At 51.5% G+C, this 19,773-nt stretch overlaps 1 protein-coding gene across 1 annotated transcript; it reads left to right on the top strand.

Annotated features, from left to right (window-relative positions):
* On the top strand, positions 250–17,855 carry PES1 (pescadillo ribosomal biogenesis factor 1). The gene is given in 16 exon segments (NM_001244432.1): positions 250–338; positions 3,336–3,415; positions 7,906–8,059; positions 8,890–8,999; positions 10,336–10,507; positions 10,592–10,633; positions 10,636–10,680; positions 12,940–13,056; positions 13,168–13,242; positions 13,458–13,544; positions 13,696–13,826; positions 14,164–14,289; positions 14,418–14,602; positions 15,040–15,239; positions 15,375–15,536; positions 17,359–17,855. Coding segments are annotated over 16 exon segments (1,794 nt in total). The 5' UTR covers positions 250–314; the 3' UTR covers positions 17,443–17,855.

The raw sequence follows: 19,773 nt of genomic DNA, 5'->3' as shown, positions 1-19,773 counted from the left end.
ACGGCAAGCGTTCGTCATCAGGATGACTATAGAAATGCCTGAATATCCGCCTTCAATCAAACATTAAATATGTCTGTATTAGGCAATAAATGGGAAAGATCCAGAAGAGCGGTCTTAGTGATTTTTTTCATGGAGTTTAGTTGTAAATATAAAAGAGAAAAGTCCCTTTTTTCCCTAGACTTGCTCAGGCACTTCCTTGGGCAGCCCTCACAGGCAGGCGGCGTGGAGGGCCTCGGGGCCCTGTACCGCGCACATGCGGGAGGAAGTGGCGCTACCTGTCCGCTCGGCACTGGTAGACCTTTCAGCGTGGAGCCATGGGCGGCCTGGAGAAGAAGAAGGTGATGTGCGAGAAGCAGGGGTGGGGACACAGGGGTGACCCAGGAGGTAGGAGACGGGAGCGATATAGCCCGGGAACTGCGCCTTTCCCCGGCCTTGGCCCCTTGTGGGTGCAGAGGTGGCTGATCAACGCGGTAGAAGACAGCAGCCAGAAAGGGTCCGAGGATGGGCGAGGACAGCATTACTCGTTCGGTGAAATCCGGGAAAGAAGCCTGCAGTAGAGCTGTGAAAGAGAGCTGAGGTTACCAAGTAAAGATGCATCCCAGAGCAGGCCGAACCGGAGGACAACTGTTTACTGAAAAAGTGATGAACATAGCGCAGAGCTCATCACTATGTTGAGTTTATCATTTTAAAAACTTGTTACTCCCTTTTCTGTTGAATCAGGCCTTTTTCTGGACGTTGGGGATGAGGCATAACCAGATGTAGTCCCTACATTTCCCAAGCTCACTTTCTAGTAGGGAAGGTAGCCACTAAAGTAAATAACCAAAGAAAACGGTCACAAACAAGCCTGACAGAGGAAACTAAGTGCCAAGGCCCTTAGGTAGAAAAGGCTTGCCGTGTGTACCGAATGGGAGGGATATCAGGACAGTTGGGGTATAGTAAACCAAGGGAAGAATGGCATCTAATGTAGTTGGGGTTGGACAGAAACCGTGTTATTCACAGTGAAGAGATTGGATTTTATTTGCTGTGCAGTAAGAATCAACTAAAAGGGGAATGACATCGATTTTTCAAAGAATTGTTTTTGTTGCTGTATGGAAAATCACATTGGTGGCATGGAGAGGAGGGGATGAGGATGGGGATGATGTTTCTTCATCTTGAAAGTTTCCAATGCTGATTTGTTTTTAACCCAGCACTCATTATGTGCTAGCCATTGGAACTACAAAAATATGAGGGAGAAAATCTCATCTTGAGAAACAGTTGCAAATATGTAAACAAATCATGGCAGTTTTTAAAGTGGGGATTTCACAACCATTTTGACATTTTGAGCCACATAACTTAGTTGTGTTGTTGTGGGGAGGGTTGTCTAGTGTGTTGTAGGATGTTCAGCAGCATTCCTGACCGTTCATCCACTAGGTGCCAGTAGTACCCAACAACACCAAATACTGAATCCACCCCCAATACACCCAGAGAGTAAAGTCACCCCAGTTAACTTTGAGTATTCTCTTTTTTTTTTTTGTCTTTTTAGGGCCACACCTGTGGCATATGGAGGTTCCCAGGCTAGGGGTCTAATTGGAGCTACAGCTGCCACCTATACCACAGGCATAGCAATGTGGCATCTGAGCTGTGTCTGTGACCTGCACCACAGCTCACAGCAACACTGGATCTGTAACCCACTGAGCAAGGCCAGGGATCGAACTCACAACCTCATGGTTACTAGTTGGATTTGTTAACCACTGAGCTATGATGGGAACTCCTTGAGTGTCCTCTTAATGTTTGAAAGGGTAAGAATGGTGACAGTGTGGCATAGGGTAATGGAAAACAGTTTTAACAAAAGCAACTTCCCTAAAACAGTCTGAAACTCATCTTTGTATTGCCCTGGGACTTGGCATGGGCCTGATCCCCAATAAACAATTGATAACTTTATTAATAATAAAATGCATGCGGGGTGTGTTTGGTGACTCTGGGGTTATTCGTAAACGTACCCCTCAGGAGGCTACGGGTTTATCCCTTTAGAGCTGGACCTGGCCATCAAGGCCTATGATCTCTTAGTCCAGAGGAAGAGCTTATTTGGAAAAGATGTTCTTGCTTTGCATTGCAGGGCACCTGGCCCAGTGCACTGTTGCTCTGTCAGGGCTACAGGGATGTGAGTATAAGGCAGCATCTCAGCATTACAGACAACCACATGGTTGCATCATGCTTCTTGGGGGCAGGTAGAAGATAGACCATTTGACTTTATTACCCACATACCTCTAGCTAAATGCTTGGAACATAGTAGAGGTTTTTTGGGGTTTTGTTTGTTGATTTTTTTGTTTTTGTTTTTTTTTTTCCTTTTCTAGGGCTGCTCCCGCAGCATATGGAGGTTCCCAGGCTAGGGTCCAATCGGAGCTATAGCCGCCGGCCTATGCCACAGGCACAGCAACGCAGGATCCGAGCCGCGTCTGCAACCTGCACCACAGCTCATGGCAATGCCAGATCCTTGACCCATTGAGCAAGGCCAGGGATCAAACCTGCAACCTCATGGTTCCTAGTCAGATTCGTTAACCACTGAGCCACGACGGGAACTCCCCATAGTAGAGGTCTTAATGTCTGTGAATGAGTGAATAAGTGAATGAATGGGGAAGGAGAGAGGCTCTATGGCTTCAAGTGCATTTTCAACCAGATGGTGTCATCCCCAAGGAACAAAAATTGGTTGGGAGGTGTCTTAGATATTACAGTGATTTGTGGCCCTTTATAGGACTGCATTACATAAATAGATCTACCATATATCTGGGATAATTAACATTTCAGAGGGCTGTGTGAGAGGGTGATTAAAGAGGGGAAGTTCTAAAAGGCCTCTGGTGGTGGAGCGGTGGTTATAATGGAATAGAAGTTGAGAACATTGGCTTAGTGAGTGAGGTGCTCAGGTTCTGGACTTGGACCTAGGTCTGAACCCAGCCCCGGCTTTTAAAAAGATATATGACCTGGGCAGGTTATTTTACTGAGCCTCTTTCCTTCCTGGTGAAATGGGAATCTTAATGGAAACCACCTCACAGTGTTGTGGGAATTAAATGAAATAATAGGAGCAAATCAGTAATCATAATGGTCAGTACTTAGACCTACTCCTAAGTGCTTGGCATAGCACCTGACCCCTGCGTCATGCAGATGTACGTGTCCTCCTGTGTGCTGACAACTGCAAGACCAGTACAGGGCCACTTGCTCAGTGGAGAAGCACTCCCTCCCCACAGCCCCTCGGCCTCTTATCCAGAGTACTAGTTGCCTCTTGCAAGAGGCGTGTCCAGAGATTGCTGTCAGTCACTGCAGTCATTGCTAATGGAGAATTGATTTTTTTCCTCCCCAAGTATGAACGAGGCTCTGCTACCAACTACATCACCCGCAACAAAGCCCGGAAGAAGCTGCAACTCAGCCTGGCCGACTTCAGGTGAGGTTAGAAAGAAGAGGGGAATTTGGGTCGCCTGGACAGCATGTTACACAGTGAAAACTCAGCCACATCCCTCTCTTACATGTATTGCTACAAACTCTGTCTGGGATTCCAATATCCCTCCTCTTTCTGGCCTGGCCTTGTTTTAGTTTCGTGAGCTGTGCTTTGCCCATTGTGATCCATGAGGAAGGTGAAGAACTGGGTCGTGCCATCCTAAGTCATTTTAATGGGCTCACTGGTATAGTGCACTGTTACTCACCCATCTTGTCCCTTCTGGCAGCCAGGATTCTCAACTCCTAGTTGAGTCCCCCCCAGATGCTACACAGTCTGTCCTGCAAGGCCCACTTTCATCTTCCAGATGTACCCAGAACTTCCCACTCTTATAGCCTTTGTCCATCTAAGGATGCTCTTCTCTTTGCCTTTTAGGCCAACCTTGGAGATATGGCCTTTGGTTTCAGACCACTGTAATTAAGTGAATATCATAATGAAGTGAGGCATACAAATTTTTTTAGGTGCCCAAAGCATATAAAAGTTATGCTATACTGTAACCTATTAAGTGTGCAGTAGTATTATGTCTAAAAAAAACCATGTACATGCCTCAACATAAAGTACTTTATTGCTGAGTTCCTGTTGTGTTCATCGGTAATGAATCCAACTAGTATCCATGAGGATGCGGGTTTGATCCCTGGCCTTGCTCAGTGGGTTAAGGATCTGACATTGCTCTGGGCTGGGCTGGGCTGTGGGTTGCACACGTGACTAGGATCCTGCTTGCCGTAGCTGTGGTGAAGGCCAGCAGCTGCAGCTTCAGGTCAACTCTAGCCTGGGAACTTCCATATGCCCCACATGCAGCCCTAAAAAGCAAACAAAACAAACAAAAAACTATTGCTAAAAATGCTAATCATTATCTGAGCCTTTAGCGAGTCTGTTTTTTTACTGTTAGAGGGTCTTGCCTTGATGTTGATGGCTGCTCAGGGTGGTGATTGTTGAAGGCTGGGGTGGCTGTGATTCTTTTTTTTCTTTTTCTTTTTTTCTAGGGCTGCACCCTTGGTATATGGAGGTTCCTAGGAGGCTAGAGGTTGAATCAGAGCTGTAGCCACTGGCCTGCACCACAGCCACAGCAACACCAGATCCAAGCTGCCTCTGCAACCTATACCACAGCTCACAGCAATGCCAGATCCTGAACCCACTGAGTGAGACCAGGGATCAAACCTGTGTCCTCATGGACACTACTCAGATTCATTTCTGCTGAGCCATGATGGAAACTCTGACGGTTTCTTAAAATAAGATAATGATGAAATTTGTCACATTGATTGGCTCTTCACAAACCATTCTCTGTAGCACACAATGCTATTTGATAGCATTTTACCCACAGTAGAACTTCTGTCAAAATTGGAGTCAGTTCTCTTAAGCCCTGTGTTGTTTCATCAGCTAAGTTTACATAATATCATAAATCCTTTGTTGTCATTTCAGCAGTCCTCACAGTTTTTTCACCAGGAATAGATTCCATCTCAAACACTCCTTTCCTGGCTCATCTCTAAGAAGCAGCTTCTCATCTGTTAAAGTTTTATCATGAGTTTGCAGCAGTCGACACACCTTCAGGCTCTACTTGTAATTCTAGTTCTCTTGCTCTTTTTATCACATCTGCAGTTACTTCCTTCACTGAAGTCTTGAACCCCTCAGACTCATCCATTAGGGTCAGAGTCAACTTCTTCTAGACTCCTGTTAATGTTACTATTTTTTTACTTTTTTAGGGCCACACCCGTGGTATATGGAAGTTTCCAGGCTAGGGGTCAAATCAGAGCTGTAGCCTCTGGCCTGTGCCACAGCCACAGCACGCCAGATCCTAGCCGTGTCACGGCAATGCCAGATCCATAACCCACTGAGCAAGGCCAAGAATCAAACCCTCATGGATGCTAGCTGGGTTCATTACCACTAAGCCACAAAGGGGTCTCCTAGGAATGTTCTTAATAGCACCTGGGGGAATGACTCCTTTCTAGAATGTTTTCAATTTACTTTGTCCAGCTCCATCAGAGGAGTCACTGTGTTTGGTGGCTGTAACCTTACAAAAACATTTCTTAAATAATAAGAGACTTGAAAGTCAGGATTACTTCTTTTTTTTTTTTTTTTTGTCTTTTTTTTGTCGTTTTTGTTGTTGTTGTTGTTGCTATTTCTTGGGCCGCTCCCGCGGCATATGGAGGTTCCCAGGCTAGGGGTTGAATCGGAGCTGTAGCCACCGGCCTATGCCAGAGCCACAGCAATGCGGGATCTGAGCCGTGTCTGCAACCTACACCACAGCTCACAGCAACGCCGGATCGTTACCCACTGAGCAAGGGCAGGGACCGAACCCGCAACCTCATGGTTCCTAGTCGGATTCGTTAACCACTGCGCCACGATGGGAACTCCAGGATTACTTCTTGATCCATGGGCTGCAGAATTCATGTTGTGTTAGCAGTCATGAAAACACATGAATGTTCTTGTACATCTCCATCAGAGCTTTTGAGTGACCAGGTACATCGTCAATAAGCAATAATGTTTTGACAGGAATCTTTTATTCTGAGTAGCAGGTCTCAAGAGTGGACTTAAAGGATTCATTAAACCATGTTGTCAGTAGACATACTGCCATCCACTTTGTTGTTCCACATATAGAGTGCGGACAGAGTAGACTGAACATCATTCTTAAGGGCCCCAGGATTTTCAAGATGGCGAATGAACATTGGCTTCAGCCTCAAGTCACCAGCTGCATTAGCCCCTAAAATGAGTATCATCCTGTGTTTTGAAGCTTTAAAGCTGGAAGCTTTGATCTCCTTTTTAGCTCTGAAAGTCCTAGATGGCATCTTCTTGCAAGACAAGACTGTTTTATCCACAGTGAAAAATTTGTTGTGTAGTTGATTGTCTTAGCTCTGTCTTCTGGATATGTTGCTGCAGCTACTGTATCAGCACTTGGCACTTTTGTCATGGAGACGGCTTCTTCCCTTTAGCCTCATAAACCATCCCCTTTTAGCTTCAGACTTTTCTTCTACAGCTTTCTCTGTTTTATCAGCCTTGATAGAATTAAAGAGAATTAGGGCCTTGCTCTGAATTAGGTTTTGGCTTAAGGGAATGTTACAGCTGGTTGATCTATCCAGACTTTTAACACTTTCTCCATACCAATAAAGCTGTTTGGTGTTTTTATTATTTGTGTGTTCGCTGGATTAGCACTTTTAATTTCTTTCAAGGGCTTTTTGTTTGCATTCGCAACTTGGCTGACTGTGTTACAAGAAGCCCAGCTTTCAACATCCCTTCCTCACTCAGCTTAATCATTTCTAGCTTTTGATTTAAAGTGAGACATGCGACTCTTCCTTCCTCTTGATCACTTAGAGGCCATTGTTATTTATTAGCACAGGTTCAATATTGTGTCTCAGGGAATAGGAAGGCCCAAGGAGAGGGAGTGAGATGGGGAAATGGCCAGTTGGTGGGGCAGTCAGAACACACACATTTATTAAGTTCATCATCTTATATGGATGCCCCCAAAATGATTACAATAGCAGCATCAAAGATCACTGACCAGGAATTATTACTGTGTCGCAGTGGGTTGAGAATCAGACTACAGCGGCTCAGGCCGCTCTAGAGGTGCAGGTTAGATCCCTGGCCTGGCACAGTGGTTAAAGGATCTGGTGTTGGCGCAGCCCTGATTCAGTCCCTGGCCTGGGAACTTCCATGTGCCGCAGGTGCCACCATTATTTAAAAAAAAAAAAGGAGAGAGATCACTGTAACAAATATAACAATGATGGGAAAGTTTGAAATATTGCACAGATTACCAAAGTGTAACAGAGATGTAAAGTGAGCAAATGCTATAAGACTGAGGACACTGATAGACGTGCTCAACCCAGGGCTTTACAAACCTTCAATTTTGTAAAAAGAAGAAAAGAAAAAAGGAGTTCCCTTTGTGGCTCAGCAGGTTACAAACCCAACTAGTATCCCTGAGGATTCAGGTTTGATCCTTAGCCTAACTCAGTGGGCTAAGATCTGGCATCGCCATGAGCTGTGGTGTAGGTCACAGATGTGGCTCAGATCCGCCATTGCTGTGGCTGGAGTGTAGGCCAGCATCTATAGCTCCAGTTCAACCCTAGCCTGAGAACTTGCATATGCCATGGGTGTGGCCCTAAAAAGCAAAAAAATTTAAAAAGTGCAATGCAGTAGAATGCAATAAAAGAAGGTATGTCTGTCTGTATGTGGCTCGAAGTGTTTTATTTCTCAGCAGGGCCTTTGCTAACTCCCCTTTCTAAAAGAGGTACCTACCAGTAGGCCCATTCAGTATTCCAGTTGTCTCCTTTCTGTTGCTGGGGACAATCTGCAGTGTGCTTGTCGGGAACTTGCGATCGTCAGACTCTAGGATGTGAGTTTTCCAAAGGGCAGGGCCCCCATGTTCCCTGTCCACTGCTGTTTTCCAGGCCCAATGTGGCCAGTGCTCAGCACGTTTACTGACCAAAGGAATGACCTTTGTCTTCCAGGCGGCTCTGCATCCTTAAGGGGATTTATCCCCATGAACCAAAACACAAAAAGAAAGTTAACAAGGGCTCCACGGCGGCCCGAACCTTTTACCTTATCAAAGACATCAAGTTCCTCCTCCATGAACCCATTGTCAACAAGTTCCGGGAATACAAGGTAAGGCCTCGCTCTAGGGTCTAGATGAGTTCCTTGGCAGCTCTCTGTAGACCTGCTAATGCTTACCTTGGGCAGATTGATCTCTCTGAGCAAGACTACAAAGGGTGAGGCAATTCTGCCTCAGAATTGTGGCGGGGGTGGGGTGGAGGATTGACAAAGATCTCAGGTATGGAAATCATTTATATAGAACCTGGCCAGTGATTAATGTTTTACCTGTCATTCTTTTCCCCTGGTTCTTTTGGAAAAGAGGAAAATTACTGCCTCTGAAGCAAAGATTGTGGTCTTTCAGGGATGCTCTGGTGTGTTTTCTGCCCAAAGAAATTGCTTCCATTAGCGTTCTTTCTGGAATTGCTCCCAAGAGATAAGGCTTTCCATCCCACAAATAGAAACTGTTAAATGCTTAAATACCACAGGGAAAGTAAAAACCTAAATATAGCCAATGCAAATAATTGAAAGTGGACTCCTGTTTCTGAAGCCTTTCCCAAGCAGCAGGGCCAGGCTGGGGGTACAGCTGTGGGCAGTCCTCTCACCAGAGCCCATTGAGGTGGCCGGCTGGACCTGTCCTGCTGTTGGGTTTTGCAGCCATCTCAACTCACTGCATTGGAAGTGAGCCCCCAGGGGTCTGGCTCTCTCAGAGCTGCTGCTCTAGACCACAGTGGAGGCGGCCTCCAAGCCTCTGAAATGCACAGAGGGTAGACCTGACCTGAAGTGCTCGGAGGGAGGAAGTTGGTCCAGAGGGCTCAAGAGTCCTCCTGCCCTGACTATCCCTCCTCCACAGAAGGGCTGTCCCGGAGCCCATGGTCCCCACATCAGCAGTCTCCCTCTTCCAGGTGTTCGTCCGGAAGCTGCGGAAGGCTTATGGGAAGAGTGAGTGGAACACGGTGGAGCGTCTGAAGGACAACAAGCCCAACTACAAGCTCGACCACATCGTCAAGGAGCGGTGAGCTGGGGACCCTGACTTGGCACTGGGCTTGCCATGGGGAACAAGGTCACGACCCTGCTCACAGAGCTGGCATCCTTTTGGAAGAAGCAGACAGGAAACAAACTGGCACGTTGTTGTGATGGTTGCAAGTCCAGGGTTTCTCTGAGGGGAGACATTTGAGGCAGCCAGGGAAGCATGGTTCAGGCAGCACAAATAGCACATGCAAAAGCCCTGTGGTGAGAGTGAACCAGAGCTATACATGTGGTGTGGGGTCAATCCTGGAAGACAAGCCAAATACCCCCGATCTTAACTGTTTCTTGCCCAGCTTCTCAGCAGTCCCTTCATTTTATTGGCTAAACCAGTGGAGACCCTTGGCAGTGTCTAAAGACACTTCTGGTTCTCAAGACTCAGATGGCAGAGGGTCTATTGGTATTTAATGAGTAGAGGCTAGGGGTGCTGCTGAACACCCTGTAGTGCACAGGATGCCCCCACAGCACAGAGCAGCCTGGCCTGAGATGTCAGTAGTGGTAAGGTTCAGAAACCCTGGGCTACCTGAATGTCTGTCTCTTGAGGACTATTGGCCTGGGAATAGCTCTAAGCTCGGTGGGTTTGGCTTCAGTGAGTCTGGCCAGCCATGGGCTGGCACAGCAGTAGCCCTGGCCTGGGAACTGGACAGCAGGTATTGTCACCCCAGCCCCCTGCAGCCATATGCTGGGTGGCTTGAGAACCGTTCCTGCCCTGAGCAGCTCCTCCTTTCTAAGAGAGAGGTGGCAATAGCACCTGTCCTGCCTGTGACACACAGCTATTGTGTGGAAACAAGTTAAAAAAAAATACACAGAAAAAAGCAATGTCGGGATTTATACATACAGCAGGTGGCAGTTTGGGGGTCATGTTCCCATTCTGTGTCACCCCCTTCTCTTTGCATGTTGCTGAGAAAGATGGCAGTGCTGCTTCCAGGAAGGGCCTGGGTTGTGGGGTTTGTCCATGAGGTGAAGAGTGAGGAAGCGCCAAGGCACCTGAGGGGCCAATTAAGGCTCCAGCTTATTCCAGAAAACTAAGTGCCTTTCCTCCCATTGTCTTGTGAGGGGCCCCGGCTGGCCTTTCTTCCGTCTTGCTCTGTGGTACCTCCTTCAAAGCTAAGTGACCATGTCCTGTTCTGTGGTTCCTCCTGAAGCTATGGGGAATCGTGCTGCCAGGCCCCAGAGTGTTGCCCGTCCCTGTTCAGGAGATGGCAGTGTCAGCCTGGCATGGGGATCAGCTCTGGGGTGACCAACAGGGTGAGAAAAGGAGCTTGGGGCCCCCTTTGGAGCCCAGGCTGGACGACCCCTTGAGCACCACCCTCCTGGCCACGCAGGTACCCCACGTTCATAGACGCCCTGCGCGACCTGGATGACGCCCTCTCCATGTGCTTCCTCTTCTCCACCTTCCCGAGGACCGGCAAGTGCCACGTGCACACCATCCAACTGTGCCGCCGGCTGGCCGTGGAGTTCATGCACTATGTCATCGCCGCCCGTGCCCTGCGCAAGGTGAGCCTGGGCAGCCCAGTGGGGCCCCCACGTCGCCCCCTGCCCTGCCACCCGGTCCTCACCACATGCCTCCCCTCTATGTAGGTCTTCCTGTCCATCAAAGGCATTTACTACCAGGCCGAAGTGCTGGGCAGCCCATCGTGTGGATCACACCTTACACCTTCTCCCACGACGTGAGTGGCCCAGGAGTGGGGTGGGGAGGGGCTTGTGCGCAGTGTTGCTCCCTCTGTGGCTCCTAGACCAAGGTGAGGGTTTGGGTGAAGGGGGATCTTCCTGTCCTGCAGAACCAGCTGGGTTCCTGAGTGCTGGCAGGAGGCATGGGGGTAGTGTGTTGTGCAGCATTATAACAAGAGACGGCCAGCCTGGCTCCAGTACCTGCCTGTTGGTTGACCCTGGATGCGTTCCTTTACCTCTCCATACCCAGTAATAACGTGCTTCTATCTTGTAAGCCTTATCATGAAGATTTAAGGGGGAAAAAACTTCAGTAGTGCCTGTTGTTTGGTTCTTAGAAGTGCTGAATGGTGAGCAGCTTCTGGGTCTACACGAATATCTGTTGTGCAGAGCCTGGCTCTGCCCTTCAGCTGATGGCGGCTGCCAGGCCTTGGCCAGGCTTCACATAACTCCTTCCTCCCCCACTGCCACCCCGCCCCCCAGGGCTGGGGACCAGGTGGGATTGGGGAGGGTGGGCAAAAGAGAAGCATTGCTTGTTAGTGGTACGCCTTCTTATTTATCTTTTTTTAGACTGTGGGAATTTGGGGCTGGATCCATCCAGAGAAATGCTGGTTTGTCTCTGGTCCCCCACGGAGTCTCTGGCTCGCCTCCTGACTTATGCCGTGGGCCTGTGTTGGCCTGCTTCCTACTCTTGTTGAGTGGGAACTGGTTCCTCCAGTGGAGGCTGCTCTGTGGGTTTGCTGGCCAGGATGAACTGGGTCTGGACCCTGCCCATTCCTCTGTGCTGGTGGCTTGGACCAGAACACCCTCTGAGCACAGAACAGTGGAGGTGATTGGAGGCAGCCTGCAGTCTTTGTGGGTGAGAGGCGGGCTTGGCTCCCGTCAGTCCCTGTGCCCACTCGCTGGGTTAGGCATGTGTGCGAGTCTTTGCCCTGCCTTCCCTCCTTCCTCTCTGGCCCTCCCTCTCCTTCCTTCTCTCTGATGTCCCACCCCCTCGATGCTCAGACTGTTTTTTGTTTGTCATCCTCCACACAGCTGGGCCTGGGGAACAGAGGAAGGGAACAGGCCCCCCTTTCCTCCTTCCTCTCTGGCCAGCTCACTGCCACTGCTTCCTCACAGCCAGAGGATGGGGGACCAGTCCTGGGTCATCACCAGGGCCCTGATGTGCCCCCTCCCCCTGTGCAGCCAGTCTGGGCTCCAAGCAACAGGACCCAGCAGATGTGGGGGCACTGGGGAAGTCAATTGCTCATATGCTCCAGGCCCATCGAAGGCCCTGGCAGATGCGCACGAAAGGACTGAGGTATCAGTTGAGGATAAGAGGAGCATTCTTGGCCCCTGCTCTCCCACAGCCTCGTCACTGACTGGTGGCAGAATGGAGAAAACAGCTCAGGGTCACAGATCAGTTGTGATCATCACTGATTTGGATGTTGCCCAGCTTGTCCTCCAGAGCTGGGCTGGCCTCCCTGGTTTGAGGAGCAGTGCTGCTCAGGAGTCAGGCGCTTTGGTCTGGGTCTTAGATCCTTGCCCTAGTTTGATTTACCAGCTCCTCTAGGTTAAGGACAAGCTCTCCTGAGTCTCCCCCTTGCTTTATGCTCTCACCCCAAGCAGGCAGCTCTTCTGCCGGCCATTTCTCATGAGCTCTGTGGGCCTGAGCCGGGCAGCTGCCCAGCCTACCCTGGGTCCCTAGGTTGTGCCTTTTCTCTGATTAGGCCCCAGGCAGGGTTGCTAAATTCTGAGCATCCATCTAAAGGCTCCTGCCAGGACTTGTAGGGGCTGATGCCGTCTACTCAGGCAGGTGGACTGTTCTGGGGTCATCTCTTCTGGTCGGGCCCCCAAGTGTTCCTGAGCTAGCCCCAGATAGGACATTAAGCGGAAATTGTGGGATAGGAAATGGAGAAGGTATGAGCGGCCTCTGCAGGGACAGAGACTGACTTGCAGGATGAAGGGGAAAGCTCAGACGGGGAGAGGGCACTAACCTGTTCTAGGGACCTTGTGACAATGGCTTCCTTTTTCTCACTCACCGTGTCCCCTTTATGGCAAGGGGATTTGGCACCCCAACTCTTGGAACCCCCTGTCCAGACCCTTACTGGTGCCTGGAATGCTCCTGGGTAGGGACACAGCCTCTTCCCATGGGGCAGAGCTCTGAGGGTAGGGCCACCCTGAGGGGGCTCCTGGTCTTGGGCAGGCAGGGCCCCCACCCTGCATGGGTTGTCAGTGCCATCTTTGCACCCACACTGCTGACGCGCCCCCTGTGTTCCCAGCACCCAACAGACGTGGACTACAGGGTCATGGCCACCTTCACCGAGTTTTACACCACCTTGCTGGGCTTTGTCAACTTCCGCCTCTACCAGTCTCTCAACCTGCACTACCCGCCAAAGGTAAGGTCAGCCCAGCGCTTGTCCCCGCCGCTTAAGGGCCACAGCCTCTCTCCCCACATGAGGTAGGGGCTGTGGACATCCTCTTCCTCTGACCTTCCCCCTGCCTCCCAGCTCGAGGGTCAGGCCCACACAGAAGCGAAGGCCAGTGAGGACACCTACGCTTTGGACTCCGAGAGCTCAATGGAGGTGAGAGAGTCTTCTGGAGCATTGGCCTTAAAGCCCCCAGGAGGGTGCTTCCTGGCCCAGGGGTCAGAGCAATCATGGCTAGACATGCAGAGTTTGCCCTTGGAACTCAACCCCATGGATATCCGTCCCAGAACCATCCCCCACCCTGGCCATACCCCCTGACAAGACCTCCCACCTACGAATGGCAGTACTGCAGCCCTGCTTCTTTCCCGCAGAAACTGGCCGCCCTCAGTGCCAGTCTAGCCCGTGTGGTGGTGCCTACAGAGGAGGAAGCCGAGGTGGATGAGTTTCCTGCTGATGGGGTGAGGACTGCGCTGCCTGATGGAAGAGGGGTTGGGGCGCATTGGGACTGAGGGGTTTAGGAGGAACTTGGGGAGGGGCTCCTCTGCAGCCTCTGCCTGCAGTTGGAGTGCGTGTGGATCTGATGGGGCGAGCTGCCCCTTTTCTTGGCAGGAGATGGCGGCACAGGAAGAGGACCACAGAAAGGAGCTGGAGGCGCAGGAAAAGCACAAGAAGCTCTTTGAGGGCCTGAAGTTCTTCCTGAACCGTGAGGTGCCCCGAGAGGCCCTGGCTTTCGTCATCAGGTGGGGAGACTGACAGCACTGGCTCTGCCACACTGGCATGGGTCCTTTCCTGGACAGGGCAGCCCTGGGCACCCATCGGTCACATCAGGCTGATATCATTGTCCATCTCACATGTGGGAAGCACTCCCAGAGGGCAGCTGATATGGCTTCCTCACCAGCTTAGGGCATAGGGTCTCCACTGAGCCATCATTGGAGGCATCGGCCAGATGGGGAAGGCACCAGGAGGTGGGTGGGAAGAGGACTAATGTGTCCTATGGGGGTGAGCTCATGGGTCAGCAGGGCCCAGAGCAGGCACCTCACTCCTGAGCACCCTCGAGGGTTTCCTCTTTGCCTCTAGGAGTTTTGGGGGGCTCGTGTCCTGGGACAAATCTCTGTGCATTGGGGCCACCTATGACGTCACAGACTCCAGCATCACCCACCAGATTGTCGACCGGCCAGGGCAGCAGACCCCCACCATCGGCAGGTAGGCCCACGGGGCAGTTGTCTTTCTCTGACTGTTTGGGTTTCTGAGGACAGAGGTCTCAAGGCCCCTGTGGATGCAGTGGAGCCTCAGGTGACTCCATGACTCTCTCTGCCACCACCCTGCACCAGGTACTACGTGCAGCCCCAGTGGGTGTTTGACTCTGTGAATGCCCGGCTCCTCCTCCCGGTGTCAGACTACTTCCCCGGGGTGCAGCTGCCCCCACACCTCTCACCCTTCGTGTCAGAGAAGGAAGGCGATTATGTCCCCCCTGAGAAGCTGAAGTTGCTGGCCCTGCAGCGAGGGGAGCATCCAGGTGAGTGGGAGGGGGCTGGGCTGGGCAGCGTGGGCAGGCTTCTCCAGGCTGGCCTCGGCTCCCAGGGCCTCAGCCAGCTGTTTGCCTTATTGACCACAGAGGGAACAGGACAACAGGGGCACAAAGCCCTTTAAACCCACCTTTGGAGTACGGCTTAGGTGGAGAGAATATGTCTTATAATCAGGTGCTACTTGATCTCTAGAGTAACTGGTCTGGAAGTTTCCATAGGAGACAGCAGAGCTGAGGAGTCGGGCTTGGAGTTTGCTCTGAAGGCAGCTGGGACTGCAGGGGGAGGCGCCAGGGGAACCATGGCTGGGACAGCCCTGCAAGCCTTTGAAACATCCCCTAGGCTGAAGAGGGTGGTGCCAGGTGCCAGTTCTTGTGCCACAAGGGGAAGAGCAGCTCCTGGGTATGCAAAAGTCCTTGGCTCTTTGTAGGAAATTTGAATGAATCCGAACAAGAGGATGAAGAGGAAGATAACGAAGGCGATGATGAAGAGGGAGAAAAGGAGGAAGATATAGAGGCTGGTTCAGAAGAGGAGGAAGAGGCCAGACTGACAGCCCTGGAGGAGCGGAGGATGGAGGGGAGGGTGCAGGCCCCACCAACAGCCCCAGAGGAGCCGAGGATGGAGGGGAAGGTACCGGGAACTTGACTGGGGTCTTGGACTGGGAAGCAGCCCCTCTGCCAGAAGGACGGGAGGCAGGGAACTGGGGTTGGGTGGGGAGGCCTGGGGGATTACCTGCATCCACAAGTGTCCACTCTGTGTGCCCAGAAGCCCAGAGTGATGGCGGGCACTGTGAAGCTGGAGGACAGGCAGCGCCTGGCCCAAGAGGAGGAAAGTGAGGCCAAGCGCCTGGCCATCATGATGATGAAGAAGCGGGAAAAGTACCTTTACAACAAGATCATGTTTGGCAAGAGACGCAAAATCCGCGAGGTGAGTCTCCTGCCTGTCCAGTTCTCCAGGTGTGGCCATGCAGTAGTTTCAAGGCCAGCTTGCTCCCGGGCAGACACCAGGCCCTCCCCTGGCTTCTTCTCTGAAGTTGCCCACCTGGCCCAGCCCAGCCTCTGGGCCTCTCCCTCAGGCCCCTGTGGGCATCTCTGTCAGTCTCCTTCCTGCACCATGTGGTTTCTGAGTTGCTAGCACCTGGGGCCAGAGCTGTTCCAGCAGACTCAGGGACTGCTTTTATAAAGGAGCACTCTACAGAAGTACATGAAGCTGGTGGATGGCTGTGGGAGGTTTTAGTTAAGCTTCTATTTTGTTTTCTCTCATTTACAAAGCCACATACACTCATTATTTTAAAAGTTTTTTTTTTGGTCTTTTTAGGGCCACACCCACAGCATATGGAGATTCACAGGCTAGGGGTCGAATCGGAGCTATAGCTGCCGCCCTACACCACAGCCACAGCAACTTGGGATCCCAGGTGTGTCTGTGACCTACACCATAGCTCACGGCAACGCCAGATTCTTAACCCACTGAGCAAGGCCAGGGATTGAACCCAAGTCGTCATGACTACTAGTTGGGTTCACTAACCACTGAGCCACAGCAGGAACTTCTGAAAGAATTTTCTTAGTGGACAGCATGAAGCTGGCTTACAGTTTTGCCCTGAGGAGACCTGTAGTACCAGCTTCTTTGTTGCATGTGATAACAGACATTATTTGGGGGATACCCTGCTACATATACAGGCAAGCCTCATTTTATTGCTTTTGGCTTTATTGCACTTCAGGAATATTGAGTCTTTTTTTTACAAGTGGAAGGTTTGTGGCAACCCCATCAGCAAGTTTATTTAGTACCATTTTTCCGACAGCACTTGCTCATTTTGTGTCTCCATGTCACCAGTACATTGGTAATTCTTGCACTGTCTCAAGCTTTCTCATCATTATTACATTTGCTCTGGTGATCCATGATTAGTGTTTTTTGACGTTACTATTGCAAAAAGATTACAGTTCACTAAAGGCTCAGGTGATGTTTAATGGTTTTTTAGCAGTAAAGCATTTTTTAATTAGTGAATTTGCATTGCATTTTTAGACATGATGCTATCACACACTTAATAGACAGCAGTGTAGCATAAACATAACTTTTATATGCCCCGAGAAACCAGAAAATTCATGTGACTGCCTTTACTGGGATATGTGTTTTATTGGGGTGGTCTGGAATCAAACTGGCAGTGTCTCTGAGGTCTGCTTATATAGGTTGTTCTGCTCTGTGTTTGTCATTTAACCCTGGCATGGACTTCTGTCCATGTGTCATACAGTGTATGGCCTGTTCCTTGCTGATAGGATTAAGTTGTCTCCTGTTTTTAATCATTCTCAGAGAACACCCTTGAGCATTCTATCTCAAGTGTCTCTGCAGGGTAAATTCTTAGGAGTGTAATTTCCAGGGTGAGCACCCTTCCTTTTTTGTAGTAGATACTGCCAAATGGCTCTGGGGGAGAGACTGTTCCAGGTTGACTTCCCCCCAGCAGCTCCTGATGAAGATTTGAATGGCTGCCAGCTTTCCCAGGTGAAGGAGTCAATGAAATATTTGCCTCCAGCTCTGGGAGCCTGCTCTGCTCCTAAATTGCTGTGGGCCCATAAAATAATATGATGGTTTCTCACCTCAGGGCATTCAAATGGGTTTGTTTTTCCCCAGGGTGATTTGCCTGTTAGCTTTTCTGAAAGCTCTGCTTTTAAGCAGTGGCCATGAATGGGAAAGGGAGGAATCCCCTCCTTGCCCTCCTCCCCCCATCACAGCTTGATCCTCCCCTTCCTCCTCACAGGCCAACAAACTGGCAGAGAAGCGGAAAGCCCATGATGAGGCTGTGAGGTCTGAGAAGAAAGCCAAGAAGGCAAGGCCAGTGTGATTGGCAAAGCCTCTGGATTGGTGAGGCCAGCTCCTGGTGGCTGGGCTTGGCATAGGCAGGCCAGAGAGCCTAGGCTTGGTGACAGACCAGAGCCTCCTCTGTCTTCATTTCTCTCCTCCTCTTGCCAGCCCTGGCCTCCTCTCATGTACTCTGGCTGGGCCCTTTGGGCAGCCCCATCCCCGGGATGGAGCCCCTTGCTGGTGGATGGGCAGAGGAAAGGCCTCCAACCTGATGTTCCCCAGAGTCAAATGACACAGGGGCAGGACCTGACCAGCCCCTCACTGACTGTCCTCATTCACCCTGCCTTTCCCATGTACTTCCATGGTTGGACCCGTGATTCTCCCAGTGCTGTGGTGGGGTGAGGGTGAGGAAGCTTTTGTTATTAAATGGCTGGAGTTTTGCGGCCAGTTGAATTCTGTGTTCATGAGCCTTCCTGGGGTTGGAGAAGGACCCCTAGTAGCTTGTGTTCCAGGCCAGTCAGCCCTCAGTATTCACTGAGAGGGGCTGGTCCCTGCTCGGAGCTTTCTGAATGTCCATGGACCCCTTTGGGTCCAAGGGTACCAGAAGGTAGGCACATTCCAGCCCAGATACCTTTCCTCTGTGAACCTGCTTCCTTGTGTGTAAATTAGGAGTAGAAATTCTGGAGCCTTCCTCCGAGGGATGTGTAGAGGGTTCAGTGATGAGGTTATGGAAATTCTACTAGAGTCAGGTATCTAGTAAGTAAAGTACTCAGGAGACACCAACCATGATTGTCATCACTTCCTGCTGGAATCAGCCTAGGAGGTAAGAGCCAGTGCCTGAAGGATCTGTGGGGCCTGAGGTGTGGGTACTCAGTTTTACCTTGTGGGCTCATGGGCAGAGCTACCAAGCACCCCCAGTGTGTGCTTGGCCAGCATCCTTACTTATAACCCTGGCTGGGCCATCCTTAGGGCTTCCCACCTGACCCTGACAGTGCCCTTGCAGAGGCACAGGGGGAAATGCTGTTGCCTGGACTGCCAGTGCCTCATGGCCGAGCCAGGGCCTTAATCTAGAACTTGGGATGGTCATTCAACCCCTCCCTCAGGTCAGGCAGGGAGATTCTGAATGTCTGTCACTGTGTTGTCCCCCCCTACTCCCCCGGCCCCCGTCTCTGGGGGTCTAGTGCTTTCAGAAGCAAAGGTCAGGGTCAGGAAATACGGATTAGGAACTGGGCTCCACCTTCCCCCGGTACCTGTGGGCCTTGGCCCTCTCTGCCCCTCAAGCTGTAGAAGTGCAGTCTTTTGAGCAGTGTTTTCAGGCCCAGCCTGTGCAGGGGGAAAGCTAGAGCTTGGGCAGGCTCTCTGGCTGAGGGAGCAGAGAGCCCAGGGCTTCTGTCTCCCTGGGGGTGTTAGATATGTTCCACTCTGATTTGCTTCGTGCTTATGGGGAGAGGGGGAGGTCTTCCAGAGGCAGGGCCTCTGAAGCCCAAGTCTGTATAGCTCTGGGGGATGACTTGGGCCGGCTGCGTGCATGTGCATCCCAAGGCCATGGCAGGGGTGCCAGGGCAAGGCTGGAGAGCAAGCCCATGAGATATGGAAAAATCCCTGGCAGCCTTGCTGATGTGGAATTTTCCCCATTCCAGAGTCACCCAGTAATGGCGGGGGCAGTGGGGCTCTGATGCGGCTTATGCCCCACTGGGTGGCCAGCTGGTTTTGCACTGCTCACAGCTGGAGCTGAGCATTTCCAATTCCAGACCAGCATTAGTCCCCATCCTTGGCCCTGCATCTCTGGAGAGAAAGAGGGACACCTGGGACTGGAAAAGGGTCTGGATGGGGCACCTGCATCTGACGACACTGTGCTCAGCCCTGATGGGCCACTGGAGAGGTGGGGTCGGTGGAGCAGCCCCCAAGTGGTGTGAACAGCCCCAACTCCTCTCATCCACATTTCAGCTGCCAAAAATGCTTGTCCTCATTATGCACTGGCTCTGGAGCCAGAGGCCATTACCTCCCATTGAATAAAAAAGAAGTTAAGCAACTAATCTAGCCTCCTCCTTTTTTCTGGAGCTGCCCTCACCACCACCACGCCACCCCGTTTCCCAGGCACCCTCGAATCCCCTCCTGGCCTGGGAGCTCGGCTGAGGCTCAGGGTCCGGCGGCGGGACAATGGCTCCGTTGGCACATCCGAGACAAACGCGCCTTGTTGGGCCGGCAGCGGGGGCGCAGCAGTGCGCCCCGGGGCGCTGAATGAGGCTTCTGTGCGCCGGGGGCAGGCGCGGAGGGGCGGGGAGGGGGCCGGGGCCCGGGACGCCCATTGGCCGCGGCGCTGTGGGCCCGGGCAGGGCTGGGCTGGCGTCCGCACCTGGCTGGAGCGGGG

Source organism: Sus scrofa, chromosome 14 (assembly GCF_000003025.6).
Source record: "Sus scrofa isolate TJ Tabasco breed Duroc chromosome 14, Sscrofa11.1, whole genome shotgun sequence".
NCBI lineage: Eukaryota > Metazoa > Chordata > Mammalia > Artiodactyla > Suidae > Sus > Sus scrofa.
Note: the sequence above shows the minus strand (reverse complement) of the source record. Positions and strands in the feature narration are given on the sequence as shown.